The sequence below is a fragment of the Chiloscyllium plagiosum genome, unplaced genomic scaffold (assembly GCF_037043375.1).
Source record: "Chiloscyllium plagiosum isolate Xiang-an unplaced genomic scaffold, Cpla_swu_hap1 HiC_scaffold_16, whole genome shotgun sequence".
Lineage (NCBI taxonomy): Eukaryota > Metazoa > Chordata > Chondrichthyes > Orectolobiformes > Hemiscylliidae > Chiloscyllium > Chiloscyllium plagiosum.
Window position 1 is genome coordinate 51,952,927 of NW_028270154.1, and position 23,419 is coordinate 51,976,345.

Genomic DNA, 23,419 nt, shown 5'->3' on the forward strand with positions numbered 1-23,419 from the left:
TAATGGTTTATCTCTGCCACTTCCGGTTGTCAGTTCTAGCTGTCCGCTGCAGTGGCCGGTATATTGGGTCCAGGCCGATGTGTTTGTTGATAGAATCTGTGGATGAGTGCCATGCCTCTAGGAATTCCCTGGCTGTTCTCTGTTTGGCTTGTCCGATAATAGTAGTGTTGTCCCAGTCGAACTCATGTTGCTTGTCATCTGTGTGTGTGGCTACTAAGGATAGCTAGTCGTGTCATTTCGTGGCTAGTTGGTGTTCATGGATACGGATCATTAGCTATCTTCCTGTTTGTCCTATGTAGTGTTTTGTGCAGTCCTTTCATGGGATTTTGTACACTCTATCGACAAAACCTTAGCCAGAGAAACAATAGCCAACCTGCTGGACATACAGAACAGACAACAAGACAGGGAACCTATCAACAAGACTGCATACTCAAACTACTGGACCTGTGCCTCACAACACACTTCACATTCAACAACCAAATATATGAACAAATCAACGGCACACCCATGGGCCCACCCATCTCTGGACTCATAGCAGAAGCTATAATGCAAAGATTAGAACGAACAGTCTTACTGCAAATTCAACCCAAACTCTGGGTCAGATATGTAGATGACACCTTTGTAATCATTAAAAACACAGAAATAGAAAACACACACCAGATCATCAACGCCACACTCACAGGAATCCGATTCACTAGAGAGGAAGAAAAGGACAACCAATTCCCATTCCTAGACGTGATGGTACAGAGAACACCGAACGGAGAATTCACCACAAAGGTATACAGGAAAGCCACACACACAGACCAAGTCCTGAACTACGAAAGCAACAACCCCAACACACACAAAAGAAGTTGCATCAAGACACTGTTCAAAAGGGCCACAACACACTGCAGCACACCAGAACTGCAAAAAGAGGAAGAAGAACACCTCTACAATGTATTCGCCAAAAACGGATACCGCTGCAATTTCATCAACAGATGCCTAAGGGAAAGACAACGGAATGGGGACATGCCACAACCCAAAGGACTAGCCACGTTACCATACATCAAGAACATTTCTGAACTGACAGCCAGACTACTACGACCACTAGGGCTCATAACAGCACATAAACCAACAGCCACTCTCAGACAACAACTCACCAGGACAAAGGACCTGATACCCAGCATGAGCAAAACCAATGTAGTGTACAAAATCCCACGCAAGGACTGCACAAAACACTACATAGGACAAACAGGAAGACAGCTAACGATCCGTATCCATGAACACCAACTAGCCACGAAAATGACACGACTTGCTATCCTTAGTAGCCACACACACAGATGACAAGCAACATGAGTTCGACTGGGACAACACTACTATTATCGGGCAAGCCAAACAGAGAACAGCCAGGGAATTCCTAGAGGCATGGCACTCATCCACAGATTCTATTAACAAACACATCGACCTTGACCCAATATACCGACCACTGCAGCCACTGGAACTGACAACCAGAAGCGGCAGAGACAAACCATTATAAATGCCGGAGGAAACAACATAGAAGCGCTTCACAGGAGGCTCCCAAGCACTGAGGATGTCACCTAGACAGGAGACGAAATGTCTGCAACACAAATTCCCAGTTCGGCGAACAGGACCACAACAATGAGTACAGATTGCATGAAACTGATGCTTGGTTAGTGATAAGTGTGAGATTAATTGAGTATGTTGGTGAGACAACAGACAGCAGATATTAAGTGCAGTTGCTTTAAATGATCTTGACTACTCAAGTGAAGTTATTTTAGTTTTTTGCTGCCAGGTCATTGGAGCTTGACTTAGGAAATTGCCCTCTGTGGCCACCTACTTTTATTCCCTGGTCAGATTTGCTTTCAGGGACTCTTGGTACCCTCTGGAAATATTGTTTCTCTCCACTCTTTCACCTCCCGGACTAATATCTCGAGGGAAAACCTGAGATACCTGAAAAACATGCTGGCCATATACACTATTGGGTCCCTCTTAGTGGTTCTTTCCACTATGGGCTATATGCTGAAATCAATTCAATGAGGAGGCAACACACAGTTTTCAGACTGCCTGCTTCAACAGGAACTGGTGCTGGGCAATTGTACATCGTGACCACTGTTGTTTGATTAATGTTTCCTTCTAAAACTTGCAAACAAGGAAATATTTCAAATAGACAACTTCAAGTGGACTGCAAATTAGAGAGTTGAGACAGACTAATTAGAATTATGTGATAAGGTACTGAAGTGAGATATTCGGAAGTAGAGACAAAGGAATGGAAGCTAATGCACTGAAGCAAAGCGAGGGATAGGAACAAAGTAAAGAATTATAAATCATCCAGCACAGTACATAGAATACTTCAACTCATCTACACAATTGAAGGAGGGCCCGGAAATAGAGAAGCAAATATTTGCTCTGCACTGAATGCTAAAACAAACCTAAGTAAACCTGAAAAAGAATGGAAATCCAAACATAAAACCAAGTGCATTAGAACCAGTGAAGGAAGAGAGCATATTTCAATTAATAAATGAAAAGAATAAAAAAAAACTTAGAGGACTGTTTGTACTATAAAATCTCTGAAGTTGCCAAGGTGATGTCTTCAATTACAGTAGTTAGCTCACCTTTAGTGGTGGCAGTGGTGTGTACGGCCTGTGAAGAACGCGATAGTTTGGAATGTGTGTCAGTTTATAGTTAAATTGGGATGCAGTGTCTTAAGGTTAGAACATTGGTAAAGGTAAGGTACAGAATTGTGAAAAGGAACTTGCCATAACCACTTGAGTCAAATGGGTAATTTTGTGTTTTCAGCACTGGAGCCATGCTCTGAGGTGGCTCCTATCTGGTCTCCATGGTGATCTCCTCCTGTGTCTGGGGTATCCAACAACAATTGTCATTGTGGCCTCCATCCTCCCTGCTCTGGCGGTCCTGGTGGTATCCTTCCTCTTTTATACCTCCTCCACCATGACTTAAAGTCTTTAAAGATGACATTAAAACTGTAATTTTCTGGATTTACACGCAATACATCCACTGGCTCCACTTTATACCTGTTTGGAACTCACATGTTTTACGTCAATCACAGTGGCCTGCAAGCTACTGTGTTCTCTCCAACAATTAGTGTATGTCCAATGCACAACAACAGTGTTAGAATGGACAACACCACCAGCTCCAACCCACCCATCAAATATTACCAGGATCAATCCTAATTTTTACTATTGGTTATTAGACTCTTGTAGTGAATTAAAAGCTGAAAAATAAAACCATTGATAGCAAACAGAAAATGATTCATTGTAGTTTATGAACATTTCATATAATCATATACAAAGCATCAGATTTTCAAATGGCATAATTTGCAAAGTTAACACTACAAAATGCTATTCTTTCTTTTTTGAGAAGAAATACACAATTTTATTTACGCAACCTTCATTTAAAAAACATATGTTCTGCATTACATCACTTATGACAAACATATTTGCTACATTTAACAGCTTCAGAGCTAAAACTACTTGCAAATATGTTCCAACCGATTTCTTTTAGCAAAACAACTTGAAATCTTTGCTCTTCTGTTGTAATGATAGATTGTCAAACTTCTCGGACCAGTTTCTTGGCTATCTGCTGAACTCTCTTTTAATTTCAGATTCAATTGTCAGTTTATGCAACCTTCCTAATGATATAGTGTTGATGTCCTTTCATTCCAAAGATTCTGTTTCTCTACCATTTTTGAATTTGTTATAGTATCAATTTCTTACCTATTCTCAGGAAATAATGTGCAAACATAGTGATAAGAATATGCATTTCTCAATGCCAAGGAACTGCCCTCTTGTCATATTAGCTCCCTCTTTACCCAAGTATATTTCTTTCAATAGGCAGATGAACTAACTTACCCACCCTTCAGTCCATATTTTAGTCCTCACACCAGATAACCCTTCTTCAGCAGTTAGCAAGTTCCACATAACTCCTAATACCATAGGTAATTATTCATCTTTCCTCATTGCTATTCTTTGAGGTCACCACTTTTTATTCAAATTGATGCTGAAAGGACATTAAACATTGAAAATTTTGCAAATTTATATTTTTCCATAAATAGATCCTTATTAAATCAATTTAGCTCCTTGATAAAAGTATATATAGCACCAGACAGATAGTTAAACACAATACAATGCAGGAAGATTCTTTGAAGGATCTTTCTAAATAGAAAATGGATGGATGATTGAGATTTTTTTTTAAAAGGCATTTAATTATACCAAAGACCAATAGCATCATCCCATTACTGGCTGTGTTACTGCTAACAGCTGTCACGTATGGAATATTGTTCCTTTCATTCCTAAGTAGTGTACAGGTTTTATCAGTGCTGTCAATAGGGTAATGAAAAGCATGAAACAAAACATGCTAACTTTGGTTTTAAAAATATAACGGCCAACAAACAAAATCAAATGCAAAATAAATAGTCATGAAAGCATTCTGTTAGTTGGAATAAATCTTCACATGAGCACGTTATATTGGGAAAGTGCTTACCAGGCAACATTAAACATTATTAATAGATTCCATTTTGCTTACATTAAAGGTTTTAAATGCAGATTTTTAAATTTAAAAACTGAATGAATAGTCAAAGACATCCAAATATAATGCTCAGATATCAATGTTTTTTATATGAGAAATGTGAAGTCCAGCTCCAGATGTCCCTGATTCTTTTTCTTTATTGTTATCATGGTCAACTAGTGCAGCACTCAGAGGTTTGGCCTTTTCACCAGTTGAATAATTGTCAATTGTCTTCTCGGTCATCTTAAGCAAGAAAGAAAATGTAAATATTTAAATCAAGAAGGTGGAGAAAATATGCAATCCTTACATTTTTGGTAGCTGGCTAAAATAAAATCTTCAATGCTTTATTTGTTTTAAGAATTATTAGCCTTTGTGTAATATGCTGTACCTCTGTCAGAAATTTCTTTTTGATGTGCTACGTAATTCATCTTACTTTTTCAATTGTTCACAGGAATGCAGGGTTTACTGGCAAGGCTACTTGAATTATCCATCTCATGTTGCCTTCAGGAAGTGGGCTGGAGGGTTTAGGTGGCACTTCAAAATATCTTAACTGCCGTCCCTGTTCTTTCTGATCTTGGATACTTATCTTACCTGGTTGCTCCCAGAGGGACTAGATGCACAAATTTGTAAGCTAGTACACCTCATTTCAATTGGCATTACAGAACCTTTACAACTTCATGTCTGCAATATCTCTATGACAGAACAATCCAATTAATGCTGTGATGATGCTGCTTTGTTTTTTTCAGAGGGATCATAAAGACACAGGTTCTGAAATGTCTGGGTTTATCTACTTTAAGAAGCTTTTAAGCTTTTTAAAAAAAAACTTGTACAATGAAAGGGAAGTGGCCAGTTCTTCCAGCTCAGCTTTACTCTGGTTTGGTTTGTTTTGGTTTTAGCAGTCTGCCTGTTCAGAGCTGCTGCTCAGTTTAAGCTGGGCAATCCAAATGGACAGCTACAGTGGAAGGATGTTCTGTGCTAAACCTCTCTGCCATCTCTCTCTCCTGTAAGAACCTGTGTCTGCTTTTACCTTTTTGAAAAGGGAGTGTTTATGGGAACAGTTGCAGGCATTTGGAGCAGCATCATTAAGTCAGGATAGTCTGATGGGTTTTCAGATAGATTAAGTTATTCTGTATTTTGATCTCTTTTGTTTGTGTTTCATTCAGTGCTCTGTAAATAAGTTCTGTTTTATTTGAAACCGAGGGGCTTTGACCAGCTGCATCACTCTGGAACATCCACTTTACACCTTCTCAAAACAACTCGCAAAGTTAGGGTCTGGGCTACCTTCTTGAAATGTTTTGAGGGGTCTGGCCTGATCCATAACAGTGCCATCCTCCAATCCTCTCCACAAAACACTACAGATTTTCCCTTTTTAATAACAGTTTAATTTCCTTTTCAGCTTTTCAATTGAACCTGTTTCCACCACTTTCCCAGGTAATGTATTTCAGACCCCAATCATTTGTTGTCTGAAAACATTTTCTTCTTTTGTTTCTTCTACCAATTCTGTGCCCTCTTGATCTTGAATGTTTCATGTGTGGGAACAGCTTCTCTATCTGCAGACCTACCTTATGATTGGTCTCCACCGTTATGGTAGGCCCCTGTAAGTCAGGAAAGTAAAATTGCTCAGTCTAGCTGTATCACCTTTCATGAGGCTAATGAGGAGCTTCTCACCATTTAAAGCAAAGAGTCACATTTCCAATTAAATGTTGAACAGCAGGACAAGTTTGGACCTAATCTAGCCTCATTAATATGCAATGTTCAATGTCCCACCACCTCATGGAAACTAGACGGTGAAAGTCAAAGCCATTGTCTGATTATTCTGGCTTGCCACATGCTCCTCCAGAATCCCATTTGGACAGCAGGCACCAACATTCCATGGGCTGTGAACACCATTGATCATATTCACAGACCTCGGCATCAAATAGACATTAAACAGTCATTTCAGCTTAGCACATCTCCAATCCATTTATGGTATAGTTCTACACTTCAATGTTGCCCTTTGAAGCACATCGACACCTTGTGTCGGAATGCAGCTACAAGGACACTGAGTACAGGGTCAAGCTTCCACCTCATAGGTTCAAACAGGGTGCATTTCAGGTCTGCTTACTTGCTTTCTTAGTTCTCATTCATTTGTGCCTGCTTTCAGCATCCCTACCTTGCTCTGCCCCCTTATCTACAGCTTAAAGGCTTACAGTACTTTTGTCTTGGCATGCTGCTTAGTTGTCATGGTTTCCATCAGTCTTTAGACAAGAAGGTTGATATGCTGCTGTACAGCAACATGCTATGTCAGTCTCACACCTTTCATATGCACTGACAGTCAATAAACCAAATGGCCATGTCTCAAAGTTTGAGGGGAGTAATCCTCAGTCAAGTCAAAGGAGGCTGTCATCAGTCAGGGGGCCATAGTTCATTGTCAAGGGCATCATCTAATCTCTGTTGAGGAGCTTGAACACAGTCAGCTGCTTTAGACGGTCAGAGTCAAGAGGTTCAGCCCTATACATTCTGAAAAGTGTATCAAAGCCAGCAAACAATCAGGAAATTCACAGAAATCACGCAGGGGAGCTGCATAGAGATCAGTCAGGTCTCTGGTCAGTCATCAGTCAGGGCTGTCCATCAGCCCTTAAGGTTATTAGGGGACACTGCTTGGTAGAGAAGTGTGAGAACCCAATGCTGAGGATTGACGTCAGCAATGTTGGATGCACAGAGACAAGGCTGATGAAAAAGAGAAATTTGACGTATAAAGGGGAGGACTTGACAGAGAAGGGGAGGGCATGCAGTCATGTGGGGCCTAGTCATCACCGATCACAACCCCACAGCCTCAACAGGGTGACTGTGCAGCACTTTATGGCTATCACTTAAACTGTAAGGGCAGACCCCAGGGGATAATGATGAGAGTTGCAAATGTAATTCCAGATGGTATGTGGGAACATTTACAGGATCAGTAGTGATGGACTGTCCAGGCTCTATAAGGAAGCAAGGGACATGGAGGTTCAGGGAGGGTCCTTGATTACCAGGCTGAGCCTGAGATTCACTGTGCAAAATATGACCCGCATTGCCTTCCATGTTCAATCAACTCCTAAATGCCAAAGACAATTGGAAAAAGGTTGTGACCAAACCTGGACTGGGCAAAGGCAGTGTTTTTGTTTCTGTCCCAATACTGGAAACCACTTCCGATCAACAAGAGATCCTTCAAGGAGCAATTACACAAATCATGCACTTGCATAGTGTAGTTTGAAGACATCTGTAATTGATGGGGTTCTGAGGAAGGGTCACTGAATTTGAAATGTTAACTTTGATTTCTCTCCACAGATGTTGCCACACCTGCTGAGCTTTTCCAGCAATTTCTGTTTGTGAATGAAAATACATGCTGGGCCTTGTGGAGAGAAATCTCCCATGAAACTTGCTCTTGAAATCAACAGGAATCTGGTACATCTGAGTCCCTGCCTTTTCTTAGCAGCTTCCACAAGACCAGAGGAAGTGTTATTTTATCTGAGCCTTCATAGACCTTTGGTACAACCTGAAGTGAAATTTCACTAAATGTGCCGCATTAAACGTACACATTTCAATGCAAAAATATTTATACTCTTCACATTTTGTTACTTTTGATTAATTTCTATGTCCAATGTTCAAAATATTTGCACCATATCATGGAACGCTTCCCTATTTCAGACATCACAGACTCAACTTTATGCCCTCTCACCTCCCCCAGAGATGGGATGGCAGTCAGGGAAAAGAGGATAAAGTTGGCACAAAGGCAGTAGAACATGCCTGTCACCTACCTGACCTGACAGGCTTTTTATCAATGGAAGAGCGGGCATCAGGCAGATTGCTTGTCCATGGGTGTATTTGATGCTTTTAATTGGTTAATTCATGACCAGTTAAGGGCCTTCTCCCACTGCTCCTGAGACATTTCACTGTGCCCTGGCACAAATGGTGAAAATGTTGTCAAGATGTAGGGGAATTCCTTCTGCTTCGGGAAACTGTGCCCGAGGGTGCCACCTCCCCGCAAGATTTCCACCATTGCACATTTATCCCTTATGCCTGCCCTGTCTACCCTGGCTCCTTAACACCCTTTACATTTTCTTCAGGAAACTTACTGTACTTCAGCCAGCTATCATTAGGGTGACATGGTGGCTCACTGGTTAGCACTGCTGCCTCACAGCACCAGGGTCCCAGGTTCGATTCCAGCCTCGGGTGACTGTCTGTGTGGAGTTTGCACATTCTCCAGTGTTTGCTTGGGTTTTCTCCAGGTGCTCCGGTTTCCTCCCACAATCCAAAGATGTGCAGGTCAGGTGAATGGGCCATACTAAATTGCCCACTAGTGTTACTGTTAGGAAGGAAATGGTTCTGAGTGGGTTACTCTTCGGAGGGTCGGTGTGGAATGGTTGGGCCGAAGGGCTGTTTCCACACTGTAAGGAATCTAATCTAATCATCACTCTCAATGGTGCTGCTGTGACAAGAGAACAGTCGGTCATTTGATTGTTTGGTAGCACTGCAAGGAGTGACCTCCTCTTGGATGGAGTGCAAAGCCCACTGTAACCCAATTAAAGATCCAATACCTTTAGGGCAAGCAGGCTCACTCCCAAATGTTATATAGTGGCAGAGAATCTGCACCATTCCCCCATCTCAACTACACGAGATTTAACCTTGCAGGTCAGCCTCAAGCATTCTTACAGCCTGTGTAGAATACATTACATACAAACTCGGCATGTCTGCTGTTCTGCTTCATAACATTCTTTAACACCAATCTTTAAAAAACAGATGTCATTTTCTTTATTTATAACATCCAGCCTTGTGATTTCAAGAGGTGACATAGATAATTTAGTCTAAAATTGAGGCAATTTTACATTGTAGGCCTACCTTCACGAAGTGTTCAATGGATACAAACCAATTATTCCCCATGCAAGAAAAGAAAATGTCAGGCTTTATACAATGCTCTTTATGACCTCAGGTTGTCCAAAAACACTTTACAGCAACTTCTGAAGTATATGTAAGTAATACCCTTGTACACAACAGATAATGGAGCTGTGTGAACAAGGTCTAACAGTGAAAGGACAAAGCAGAAATCTATTGTGTCACTCTGTTCTCTGAGAATCAAAAGATTAACATGGTTTCTGTGTTGCAATGGCAGTAATACGTATACATATAAATCTTTAATCAGATTATTATTAAAACAGAGCAACCTTTTCATTGATACAAAATTAAAAAGTAGTCAGATTTTAATATCATGAGACACGATTTTACTGCACTTTTTTCATTTTTCTCTTCCAAATGTCAAATATACACATGTTTATATAACACATTTTGAGCATTGATGACATGGTTAACTTACCTCTAATGTATTTGGTTTCTTTGCACATGTTTCTTCTACTGCATTGACCATATTCTTATCCAAAGAATTAACACTACAGGAAATATAAATTCAGTCTTACTGAATGGTTATGCCTCAAGATCTCACAGGAGTGTTCATGATTTTGATGCATTAAGAATTAACACAGTTTTCCTTCCATTGTACACTTCCTATTAAATTCAGCAGCTTTTTCGGGTTGTTCCAAATAAAAACAGATAAAAATCAATACCAAAAATACTGAATTTGGAACAGCCTGTAATGTTAGAAAATAAAATAGAGATCCAAAATTCAGAGACACATAATGCAAATACTGATTGTATCAAAATGCAGATTTGCACAATAACTTGCATATAATTTTTATCTTAAGCTGCAGAATGTGTTCAATGAAACTGCACTGTGATAAAGAATTATACATCCTAAGAGAGTCAAGAAATCTCCTTCCTACTTCATAACTGCTATATAATAAACACTGCATCTAAAAAAATCAAAGACTATTCCACTCCTCTGGAAATCATATGTATATTGTGAGTTGACTTTAATGGAATGCCTGGTCCATTTTGAGGACAGTGCCTTATGACTATACCACAGCAAGCTTAAGATGCTAAAAAAAACTAGGTAGATAGAATTTGATATGATTAAGGACATGGGCAGCAGAGTGAACTTAATCTCATGGACATAACATTTCATGTTAGCCCATCATCATCAGGAAGCCTAAAAGCTAGCCCTGTATCAAGTTAGATGGCAATGGTGGAATGGGGGATACAGTAGGGCAGAAAGGGTTCAGTAAATTGGAGAAACACATTGAGGCAAAGCCTAAGACTGTCATTATCCAAGTTCACAACATCATACAATTCTGCTCCTGTTTCAACTCATAACCTGCTGATAAATGCTTTAGTTACGCCTAGACTAGACTATTCCGATGCACAATTAGCCAGCACCCCATGTTCTACCTTCATAAACATGAACACATTCAAAACTCTTCTGCCATGTCCTAACTGCATCAAGTCCTGCTCAGCTTGTTATGCCTGTTCTCACTGACCTAAACTAGTTCCTGGCTAAGTAACAGCTAAAAGTTTAGGTTTCTTTTTAGTTTCCTAATAATTGTACAAGCTGTGACTTTCTATTTTACCTTGCACGGTCTGAATTTGTATCTTCAAAACCAAGATCTATGGGAGTGTCAAAAACGGTATTCCACACTGGATTAGCACTAGAAAGATGAAAGCAAAATAAAATGCATGAAATTGCAATACAAAATTGGGTCTACTGGCTTCATTTCTTCCAGATCTCTGTTTTGCCATTAATCATCCACAAAAACATTCCTGTTCCTCTTCCCCCACAAATTCCTTCTGTTGGCAAAATTGCTCACAGGAGCTTTACTAAAACTGTGATACTTAATCCTTTTAATTTGAAGGCTCATTTGAAGACTTGGCCACTGAACTCCTTGATGAATAAGCTGACATGAAATTGGTGCAGCATAGATTCATTACATTGTCACTGAATTTTAGAATTAAGTTATGAGGGAAGGTTGCAAAAACTGAATTTTATTCCCTTGAGTTTAGGACATTAAGATGATAAAACTATTTTATTGGGTAATTACAGAGAATCTATTTCCTCTCATGCGGGAATCAAACACAATTGGTTTGAGTTCAGAAACAATGAGGTCTTACTGCAGTGATACAGGATACTGGTGAGACCATACCTGGAACAACTGCATGCAGTTTTGGTCTCCCTACTAAAGAGAGGTTCCACTTGCCATAGAGAGAGAGTCTAGCGAAGGTTTATTAGGCTGATACAAAGGATGGCAGGACTTGTATGAGGAGGGATTGGTTTGACTTAGCCTATATTCAATCAAGTTTTGAAGAATGATTGAAGTACATAAAACGCTAACAGGATTAGACAGACTAAATGCATGAAGGATTTTTCTACAGGTTGGTGAGACTAAAATCAAACGTCATCGTCTCAGAACATGGGATAGGCCATTTAGGACTGGGATTTCTTCACTCAGTGGGTGGACAACCTGTGGAATTCTCTACCACAGAAGGCTGTGGACGGTGGGTCACTAAGTATATTCAAGAAAGATATTAATATGTTTTTAGATATTAAAGGCATCATGGGGTGTTTAGAGAAAGTGGAAATATGGCATTGAGGTAAAGGATCAGTCACAATCATTTTGAATGGCGAATCAGACCTGAAGAGCTGAATGGCCTACCCTGGTTCCTAGTTTCTGTGTTTCTCTGTAAAATGACAACTCAAATTTAGATATAAACCACTGATAACCATATCAGGATGAACTTAAAACAGAGCAGAAATTTGGAACTCTCTCTCCCAAGAGACCATGGATATTGAGACAACTAGAGTTTTCAAGACTGATACCAATAGATTTTTCTTAAGTAAGGTCATTAAGGAATATGGAACAGAGGCAGGAAATGAGAGTTTAACCATAAGCTAATTAATAGAGTAGCTTTATTCATCATTTCTGCCATATTCAACTGATACAGTAAAAGCAAGATAGCATTCCTCCAGGATTAATTAAATGGGAAACTGCCAAGGGTCTGAAAAACCACATCCTGTTCTTAACTTTCCTGGGATTCAATGTTAAACTTTAAATATTAAGAAATGTTTCCAAAATTTCTTATGTCAAATGTAATGCGGTTTTCTCGACTTGAACTCAGTTTTACATTTTCAATAGACTGGGTAACACGATGAAATTCTGCTCATTTGTTTGCCAGTGTGTGACTGATGATATAGACTGTTAATATTGCATGATTAATTTTAACACAAAATACCAATGTCCAGTTTAAAATTATTGCCTTTATGTCATAAAGCATGATCAAGCATCTTATGAATGATGACATGTGAATTTGGACACATAAAACAAGTCAATATTTGATTTATAAACTTAAAATCTAGTGAATACTGATAAGTAATAGGGTAATAAGAGACTTGTAGCCAATCCTAGTCTCGTCCAATCTTTATCCCAAAAGAGCCATGGAGTCATAGAGATGTACAGCATGGAAACAGATCCTTCGGTCCAGCCCGTCCATGCCGACCAGATATCCCAACCCAGTCTAATCCCACCTGCCAGCACCCGGCCCATATCACCCCAAACCCTTCCTATTCATATACCCATCCAAATGCCTCTTAAATGTTGCAACTGTACCAGCCTCCACCACTTCCTCTGGCAGCTCATTCCATACATGTACCACCCTCTGCGTGAAAAAGTTGCCCCTTAGGTCTCTTTTGTGTCTTTCCCCTCTCACCCTAAACCTATGCCCTCAAGTTCTAGACTCCCCCACCCCAGGGAAGAGACTTTGTCTTTTTATCCTATCCATGCCCCTCATAATTTTGTAAACCTCTATTAGGTCACCCCTCAGCCTCCGACGCTCCAGGGAAAAAAACCCAGCCTATTCAGCCGCTTCTTGTAGCTCAAATCCTCCAAATCCTTACTGCAGTGATACAGGATATTGATGAGACCATACCTGGAATAACTGCATGCAGTTTTGGTCTCCGTACTGAAGAGAGGTTCCACTTGCCATAGAGAGAGTCTAGCGAAGGTTTATTAGCTAGGTTTTAAAGCTTGTAAATCTTTTCTGAACCTTTCAAGTTTCGCAACATCAGAGCCTTCAGAACCAGAATTGCACGCAATATTCCAACAGTGGCCTAACCATTGTCCTGTACAGCCGCAACATGACCTCCCAAATCCTGTACTCAATACTCTGACCAATAAAGAAAAGTATAACAAATACCTTCTTCACTCTCCTGCGACTCCACTTTCGAGGAGCTATGAACCTTCACTCCAAAGTCTCTTTGTTCAGCAACACTCCCTTACCATTAAGTGTACAAGTCCTGCTAAGATTTGCTTTCACAAAATGCAGCACCTCGCATTTATCTGAATTAAACTCCATCTGCCACTTCTCAGCCCATTCGCCCATCTGATCAAAATCCTGTTGTAATCTGAGATAACCTTCTTCGCTGTCCACTGTACCTCCAATTTTGGTGACATCTGCAAACTTACTAACTATACCTCTTATGCTCACATCCAAATCATTCACATAAATGATGAAAAGTAGAGAACCCAGCACTGATCCTTGTAGCACTCCACTGGTCACAGGCCTCCAGTCTGAAAAACAACCCTCCACCACCACCCTCTGTCTTCTACCTTTGAACCAGTTCTGTATCCAAATGTCTAGTTCTCCCTGTATTCCATGAGATCTAACCTTGCTGACCAGTCTCCCATGGGGAACCTTACTGAAGTCCATATAGATCACATCTACCGCTCTGCCCTCATCAATCTTCTTTGTTACTTCTTCAAAAAACTCAATCAAGTTTGTGAGACATGATTTCCCATGCACAAAGCCATGGTGACTATCCCTAATCAGACCTTGCCTTTCCAAATACATGTACATCCTGTCCCTCAGGAGTCCCTCCAACAGCTTTCCCACCACTGACATCAGGCTCACTGGTCTATAGTTCCCTGGCTTGTCCTTACCACCCTTCTTAAACAGTGGCATCACGTTAGCCAACCTCCTGTCTTCCGGCACCTCACTTGTGACTATGGATGATACAAATATCTCAGCAAGAGGCCCAGCAATCACTTCCCTAGCTTCCTACAGAGTTTTAGGGTATACCTGATCAGGTCCTGGGGATTTATCCACCTTTATGCGTCTCAAGACATCCAGCACTTCCTCCTCTGTAATTTGGACATTTTTCAAGATGTCACCATCTATTTCCCTACATTCTATATCTTCCATATCCTTTTCCACTGTAAATACTGTTGCACAATACTGGTTTAGTATCTCCCCCATTTTCTGCGGCTCCAAACAAAGGCCGTCTCACTAATCTTTGAGGGATCCTATTCTCTCCCTAGTTACCCTTTTGTCCTTAATGTATTTGGAAAAAAACCTTTGGATTCTCCTTAATTCTATTTGCCAATGCTATCTCATGTCCCCTTTTTGCCCGCCTGATTTCCCTCTTTAGGATACTCCTACTGCCTTTATACTCTTCTAAGGATTCACTCAATCTATCCTGTCTATACCTTACATATGCTTCCTTCTTTTTCTTAACCAAACCCTCAATTTCTTTAGTCATCCAGCATTCCCTATATCTACCAGCCTTTCCTTTCACCCTAACAGGAATATATTTTCTCTGGATTCTTGTTATCTCATTTCTGAAGGCTTCCCATTTTTCAGCTGTCCCTTTTCCTGCGAACATCTGCTCCCAATCAGCTTTTGAAAGTTCTTGCCTAATACCGTCAAAATTGGCCTTTCTCCAATTTAGAACTTCAACTTTTAGATCTGGTTTATCCTTTTCCATCACTATTTTAAAGAATGCTGTGGAATTCTCTTTAACCCTAATTGCTGAGGTCATTTCATGGCTCCATCTTGCTCTCCTATGATGATAAGCCATAGCAGATGGGCCATTCAGCCCATCGAGTCTGCTCCACCATTCAATCATGGCTGGTACGTTTCCCAACCCCATTCTCCCGTTTTCCACCCATAACCCTTTGTCCTCTTGACAATCAAGAATCTATCTATCGCTGTCTTAAATACACTTAATGACCTTGGCCTCAACAGCCTTCTCTGGCAACGAATTCCATAGATTCATCATTCAAGAAGTTTCTCCTTGTCTCTGTTCTGAAAGGTCTTCCCTATGCTCTAAGACTGTGTCCTCAGGTCCTAGTCTCCCCTAGCAATGGCAACATCTTCACAACATCTACTCTGTCCAGGGCATTCAGTATTCTGTAAGTTTCTATTTGATCCCCCTCATCCTTCTAAACTCCATTGAGTATAGACCCAGAGTCCTAAAATGCTCCTCATATGTTGAGCTTTTCATTCCTGGCACCATTCTTGTGAATCTCCTGTGAACATACTCCAGCGGCCAGTACACCGTTCCTGAGATATGGGGCCAATAACTACATATAACACGCCAAATGTGACCAACTAGAGCCTTATAGAACCTCAGAAGTACATCCCTGCTTTTATATTCAAGCCCTGTCAAAACAAATGCCATCATTGTATTTGTTATCATGCACTATCATTCAAATGCTATGTCCCTTTAACTGCACAGCTGAGAGCTCTGGTTGTTTTGACTCATGTGGAATTAATATAATCACAATTAAAGCTTGCAATGATGAAAACTCTTTTTATTTCATACTTGCTATGGTGACTTATTGAAAAGACTGGGTCTAAGCTGATCCTGTTACCAATCACTTGAATCTCATGAAAACATTCTGTGGCCTCAGGAACACTTGCATATAACAATTAGTTCCCAAATCTTTACAAATAAATACAAGTATAAATATTGCATGTACTAATTTAATTCTATAAACTGACTTTTATTTTTTGTGGGAAGGGATTTCACTCACACTTTGAACATTCAGCTAATGCTGCAAAATCAGGTGTTGCCTACATACTATGATCATTATATATGCTTGATTGGAAAATCTACCTCAATACCTTCTTCACTAATTCTGATATGAATATATTTATTTTCTTTCATAGAATGTGGGCCTCACTGGCAAGGTGAAGGAAGGAATGGCTTCTTAAGCTATTTAAAAGTCAACTATGTTTGCTAATTCTGGAGCCACACATAGATCAGACTGGATATGATGGCAGATTCCTTCCCTAAAACACATTAATGAACCAGATGGATTTTTATGACAATCATCAGAACCGGTTTTTACATTTCTGACCTTATTAAGTAACTTGAAATTCCAACACTTGGTGGATGGTATTTGGATTACTAAACCAATAACTTTACCATTAAGCCACTACCTTCCCCATTACTCTCTCACCTGACAGTAGTAACCAGAAAAATTGTAGCACTTGAATTTTGAGTGAAAGTGACTGAGAGGCAACCCTATTGATAATAAATAGTGGAGATAAAACTGTCATATCACTAATACAAGATTTTTAAAACGTTAAACAAAATTGATTGCATAATCCAACTAAATAGGGGTAATAGCAACACAGTGCAAAATGGAATGCCTTCATAATAACTTTCTGAGGAAACATAGAGTTTGTTACATTAAGTCCTGACGGGAGGAAGAGGGAGAATATTAGTTAAAAGTAACATACACAATTGTTCCCGCAAATATTTATACACTCTCAGAAAATGCAGCATTCAAAATGTATAAATTATTCAAAAAGAGGTGACTTCTGAATTTTAGATAGAATATAAGTATTTCCTCTTTCCGTTGCAAAAGTTATTTTTATTGAAGTTTTTCTTTACTCACCCTTCCAAAGTATATTTGTTTGTACCAGGAACAACAGCCCCATTCTGCAGTATATCACTTGTAATTGTTTTAGCTGTGTTCATCGCAGTTATTGATTTTATCTTTCGTTTGTAACTGTGGAGTGAACATTCAAACAAGATTATTTTTATGTGAGCAGCAGAGATCATATGCATGTTATTATTATATCAATTTCTGTCTTCTATGAGTGAAAGATACATTGTAGGGTCTCCAGTGGACACTATCAGGGTGGCAACAGTATAAAACAGGATCTTAAGCAGTGTCAACAGATCTGTAGTCACTATCAGTTTTGGTCTGTCAGGGATGAGGAACATACTTAAGCCCTAGAAGTGAGGCAGAAAGGAGACAGGAGGCTAATTTTGAACGAGAAGGGCACACTGGAAAAATTGTAGTACTTGAATTTTGAGTGAAAGTGACTGAGAGGCAACCCTATTGATAATAAATAGTGGAGATAAAAATGTCATATCATTAATACAAGATTTTTAAAATGTTAAACAAAATTGATTGCATAATCCAACCAAACAGTGGTAACAGCAACACAATGCAAAATGCAATGCCTTCATAATAACTTTCTGAGGAAAAAGACCAAGTATATTCCTAGTATTAAAAGGGCACTTGGTAATACAAAACAAAACTGGTTAACAGGTCATATTTGGCACAGGCAAGATGAGCTAAATAGCCTCCTTCTGTGGACAAATTGGGATAAGCACAAAAACAGATGTGGGTATCAAACCCAATTGAAGGCAATGGAAACTGCTATCATAACTGTCTATAGTACACTGGAGAGGAGTATAACTAAAATCTTGGTAGTAACATAAAAGTCTTTTTTGGGATTCAGAGCACCATTAAGGATTGTATTATGCTATTGAAGGATTACTCAGGGAAGATTTGAATTGATTTCTATGATCTTATGAGGAATTAAATGGTTATTTTGCACCATCTTTACGGAGGAGATGATGCTAAATTATCCACAATACAACATAAGCTGTTTAGATTGAAAGTCTCAAAGTGGATGCAGATATAGTCTGTTAGAAGAGAGGACCTCAAAACAGATCAGGTTGCCACCCTGATAATATTCACTGAAGAACCTTCAATGGTAGCCAGACTGTCAGCTGTATGGCATCTACTCTGAAGTCAATTCCACAGATTAACAATGTACTCTATAATTTTATGTGCCTATATCAGTCAGAACAGGGAAATTACAATTTGGTTTTAGTTGTAAACAAGTTGCTAGAAAGCATTCTTTAGAGATGCACTATACAATCACCTTGACAAAGTAGTCATTATCAACGGATCTCAGCATGCCTTCTGGGAAAGTAGTTAGTACATTGGTGGATATTGGAAATCTACTTGATATTTGCATTGCTTATGTTTATTGTCAAAATGTTCTTCCAAAGTGTCATACAAAAATCTACTAAATAAGGTTGCGCCCTGCATTATCAATAACAGCGATTTGTTTCAGGAATTGACAATATGGAAGCCCACAGAGAATTTGTTTAATGTTGTTTTTCACTATTTTTAATGAATCACCTGGATGAAAGGGAACTGTTTTTTTAAATTTGTATGTGACACAAAGATATACCATGGAGCTTAGAAAAGAAAAATGGTTCCAAATAGATCAAAATACAATGGACCCATTACTGGTAAATATCTTTTAATGTAAATAAATGTAATGTTATATATTTATCTAACATATGTATTCTCCATGCAAAAGCCTCAGGTTATTTCAGGTTAATTAGATGGCTGAATGAAGAGTTAATAACTTATTTTCACTCTGGATAGATACTAAAAGTAAATGACTCATTAAGGTTCTGATCTGTAATGCTCTTATAAGCAAGTACTCTAAGATTTTATGCGAAGAATAGTCAGTTGGGTGAGATACTGAATTCAATGAATGACTTTGGAAAAATCGTCCTGAAGACTTTCAGAACTCATGAGATATAAAATGAAAACTGTGCTATTTTAAACATTTTATATCTATTAGATTCAATGCAATGGCCAAATACCTTCTACAAAATAGATTTGAATTGAAATTATTCTTAAAAGAATTATTTCATTAAGGGACAACTGTTACTGAAAATAGGCCAGCTGCCCAGATGTAGGGAACTCAGAGTGCAGGATTTCAAGGGTAATCAGGAAAATTTTGGAATCTGAATTGAGTCTACTTTCTGTAACCTACTTGAATACATGTATATGTTATAGTCAGAATATCTTCAGATCATCCAACCATAGTCCTAACTATTGTTGACAGATTGTTCTGTCTTCTTGGGTGTTAGTATATGAATAATAATTAATCACTACAAAGTGACACTTTTAACATTGCACCTGTGTCAGCCTGTATGTGCTCAGAAGACAGCAGTCTGGAAGCATATTTTCACAGTTGGGAGTCAGGAAGTTATCACCTACTATTTCCTAGATGATCATTTTTAAAGTAGCTTTGTGCAGTAGAAATGGCAATGTAATTTTACATTTCATTATGTGTATGGAACACTATATACACTTCTAAATCCTAACAGAAAAACCAGGTCATACAAAGAATAGAACTATTAATGGTAAATCCCCCTGCTCATTGTGTGGGAAGGCAGTTGAAATCATCAGGGAGTTTCTCCCAGTGATATCCCAAAAAGATACACAGCTTTTTATTTTAACTTCTGATTAGCCAAAAGGGTCACAAAAACAATTTAGGCTCAGATGAAGTGACGCTGTATAATGTCATTTCAGTCAAAAACCTGCACAGAGAAACCACTGTGACTTTCTTGCCAGCCCAATCTAGTGGGGAGAAGAGATTAGACTAGATTCCCTACAGTGTGGAAACAGACCCCTCAGCCCAACAAGTCCACACCAACCCTCTCACTAATGCACCTAACACTATGGGCAATTTAGCATGGCCAATTCACCTGACCTGCCCATCTTTGGACTGTGGAAGGAAACCCACACAGACATAGGGAGAATGTGCAAACTCCACACAGACAGTCACCTGAGGCCAGAAATGAACCTAGGACCCTGTGCTGTGAGGCAGCAGAGCTAACCACTAAGCCATCGTGCCACCCTGGCCAAAACAGATTTTGACACTTCAGTTTTTCACATTTTTGGAGGACAGTAGGAGTCTTTTGTCTGACACTTTGGAAAAACATTTTGAAAATGGAAATAAATAAATACAAATATCAAGTGCTTTTCCAATATCCACCAATATACTAACTCCCTCAAAAGGCTCAAATATAAAACATTTTTACAATTTTTTTGGTGCTCAATATTCACTTCTTTTGCTTGATTTTAAAAGGTAGACTCACCATAGTCCTACCAGGTCATACGTTGCTCTCTCAATGGAGGGAGACAACTGGTGATGGTTGAACCTAAGTGTTACCATACCTCAGGTGAAGGAGAATCCTTCATGGGGCCCTCAGCTGATATGGGAATTGGACCGGTGCTGTTGGTGTCAATTTGCCTCCCAAAAAGTTTTCCAGCCAACTGAGCAAATGGATCTCCAACATTAATAACTTGCCATTAGTAATATTTTGACTGCTACATAACGATAGCCTAACTACTTGTCAGTGCTAATTAAGAGGTCAATAACATTTTTAACCGAATGCCATAGCATGACCACATTTCAGATGGTGGATCCCTTCTAATATGCAAATTGTACCTTAGAACCCCAATTATCAATTTGGATTGGAAATTGTCAATGTTTGTCATGTAATGAGACCAGTTCCACAGCTAATGGATCCAAAGAGTATATATAAGTTTTGAACTTCTATACAACTGGAGACGCATAAATTAGCTAAGTGTAAAATTCATTCCATTATTGCTGGTGTTAGTAATTCAGTGAAAAGTAGAGATCCATTCTGAAACCTGCTCAAATACTTATTCAATAAACTCATTGAGGTATTGCTGAGCCTATAAATTAAGCCTTTTCTTAGGAATACAGATAGTGGTTTTCACAGATGTTCTGTGTGATGATTGTGCAAATACCTTGCTCGACTGCAAATCAGAGCAGTTACCATGATGGCTAACAAAATAACGAAACCTGCCACCAGCCCACCGATGATAGCCACAGACAATCTTTCATTATTACTAGATTCAGTTGTTTCTTTCTGAAAGATACAAAATTCAGGAATTAGGTACTTCATGTTAACAATGGAATTAGTTGTATTTATATCAAATAAACCAAAAAATAATCCTGTGTTGTATTTAAATAGTATGAAAGAATACATGGAGATGATCAGAAGATAAATCCAAATAATGATTTCAATGACTAACCAACAATATAATAAAATGTCCCAAGGTACTTCAGAGGAACATTAACACTTAGCTGCATATACTTGTTTAGGTTACACTACCGGTTTAGGTAGATTTTGTGAGTATTAAAGGTGGAAAATAGCAAGTAATGGTTGCTTGAGAAACCTCAGCTTAGAGTTGATGAACCATGCAATACATTGGGGAAGGTAAGAGTTACCTGGACGCTATGTTTTAGGAGACAGTCACACCCTTTAGATTAACTACCTCAAATTCAGTCAGTTCTCCAGTACAGGGGTATGTGACTACAAGCGAAGCAGGTAGAGGGTGCCAGAAGGTAATACTGAAGGAGCATTAGCCCTTGAGCTTGTCTGACAGGTTTGAGATTTTTGCTGCTTGTGTAGTCGAGAGCAGCAGTGGAGGGAGGATGAGTAAACTGATCAGAGAACTGATCAGAGAACTGTCAAACAGGAAGCCATTCAAGAGCAGGGAGAAAAAAGCAACATACTTGTACTCAGGGATAATATCATTAGAGTGCTCAGGTTCAGGATACTTCAATTGGCCTGCAAAAGAACTTGGAGTGGGAAGGGAAATATCCAGTTGTCATGGTCCATGTAGCTACCAATGATATTGGTATAAAGAGGGAGAAGCTTCTGCTGAGGGAAAATGAGCAGCTAAAGTCGAAATTAAAAAACTGAACAAAACAGTAATAATCTCCAGATTACAACCTCAGTCAACATAATTAATGACATGTGACTCCAAGATTAAGGAGAAACAGATTTGAATGGCGCCAGTACTGGGGAAGGAGGGAGCTGTTCTGATGGAATGGACTCCAACTGAATCATGCTGCGATAAGAATTCTAGCAAATCATATAACTAGGGCTTTAAACGAAATAGTGAGGGGTGGATTCAGTTGAATGAAAAAGTATAAAAGCAAAGGTAAAGGAAAAGTTGTTTAGTCATGGGGTTGATTGTTAACAGAAAATGAAAGGAAGGGAGAGTGTGTGTGAATGTCACATTGTATCAAGAAACCATAAAAGTGTAGAGAAACGCAATAATAGAACAAATTTAAAGGCTTTTAATGTACAAAGCATTTGGAATACAGTAGACAAATTGATGGTGTAATTCATGGTAAATCAAGGCCACAGGACTTTAACATTGTTAAAATGGGGAGGACTCAGGAGAGGCTATGAATGTTTCCAGAATAAGTAAAAGGACAGAGAGTATGGAATCATGTGGAATCTAACTTCAAGCACAGCAGTTACAGGAACAACTGAGAAAGGGAATGGTCAATGAGGACTGAGAGTACTGTACTTGTGTATGGGCAGTATACAAAACAAGTTAAGTGAGGTTGTAGTGCAAATTGAAACAGGTGGGTACAGTGTTGTGGGCATCACAGATGTGGCTGCAAGGAAATTAGGGCTGGAAACCAAATATTCAAGTCCTATTAAAAGAACAGGCAGATGGCAGAAGGGGCAGAGTTGCCTTGTTAGTAACAAATGAAATTGAACCGATAACAAGCAATAAAGAGTCAGAAGATGTAGAGTCTGGGTGGGTAGAATTGAGAAACTGCAAAGAATAATCAACTCTGATGGGAGGTATGTATACGAGCAGTAGTCAGGATGTGGAGCAGAAAATAAATCAGGAAATATAAAAGACATATAAGAAAGACAATATTACAATAATCATGCAGTCATCAATATGTAGGTGGACTGGGAAACCAAGAAAAGGAATTTGTGGAATGTGTATGAGATTATTTTTGGAGCAGCTTGTGGTAGAGTCCACTACGGAACAAGCAAATCGGTGTTTGGTAATGTATGATGAGGTAGATTGATTAGGAAGCTTAAGGTGAAAGGAACCTAGAGTAGAATTCACCCTGTAGTTTGTGAGGGAGATCATGCAAAAAGAAATGGCAATGTAGAAAATTCTGAGGTTATGCAATTTGGATGAAGAACAGAGGGAAAGACTATTTTCTAAATGGAGGAAGACTTCGGAAATCTGAAGTACAAAGAGACTTAGGAATCCAAGTTCAGGATGCTCTTTAGGTTAACATGCAGGTTCAT

At 39.2% G+C, this 23,419-nt stretch overlaps 1 protein-coding gene across 2 annotated transcripts in view; it reads right to left on the reverse strand.

The window, feature by feature from the left end:
* Positions 1–3,265: 3,265 nt before the first annotated feature.
* Positions 3,266–23,419, reverse strand: part of cdhr2 (cadherin related family member 2) — a 139,205-nt gene continuing 119,051 nt past the window's right edge. For both annotated transcript variants that reach the window (XM_087995380.1, XM_087995378.1), the window contains 5 exons: positions 21,093–21,214; positions 17,106–17,219; positions 11,001–11,078; positions 9,854–9,926; positions 3,266–4,767 (listed from right to left, as the gene is read on the reverse strand). In XM_087995380.1, coding sequence (XP_087851506.1) covers positions 4,615–4,767; positions 9,854–9,926; positions 11,001–11,078; positions 17,106–17,219; positions 21,093–21,214 — 540 coding nt within the window. In that variant the 3' untranslated portion in view covers positions 3,266–4,614. The remainder of the gene's footprint in view (positions 4,768–9,853; positions 9,927–11,000; positions 11,079–17,105; positions 17,220–21,092; positions 21,215–23,419) is intronic.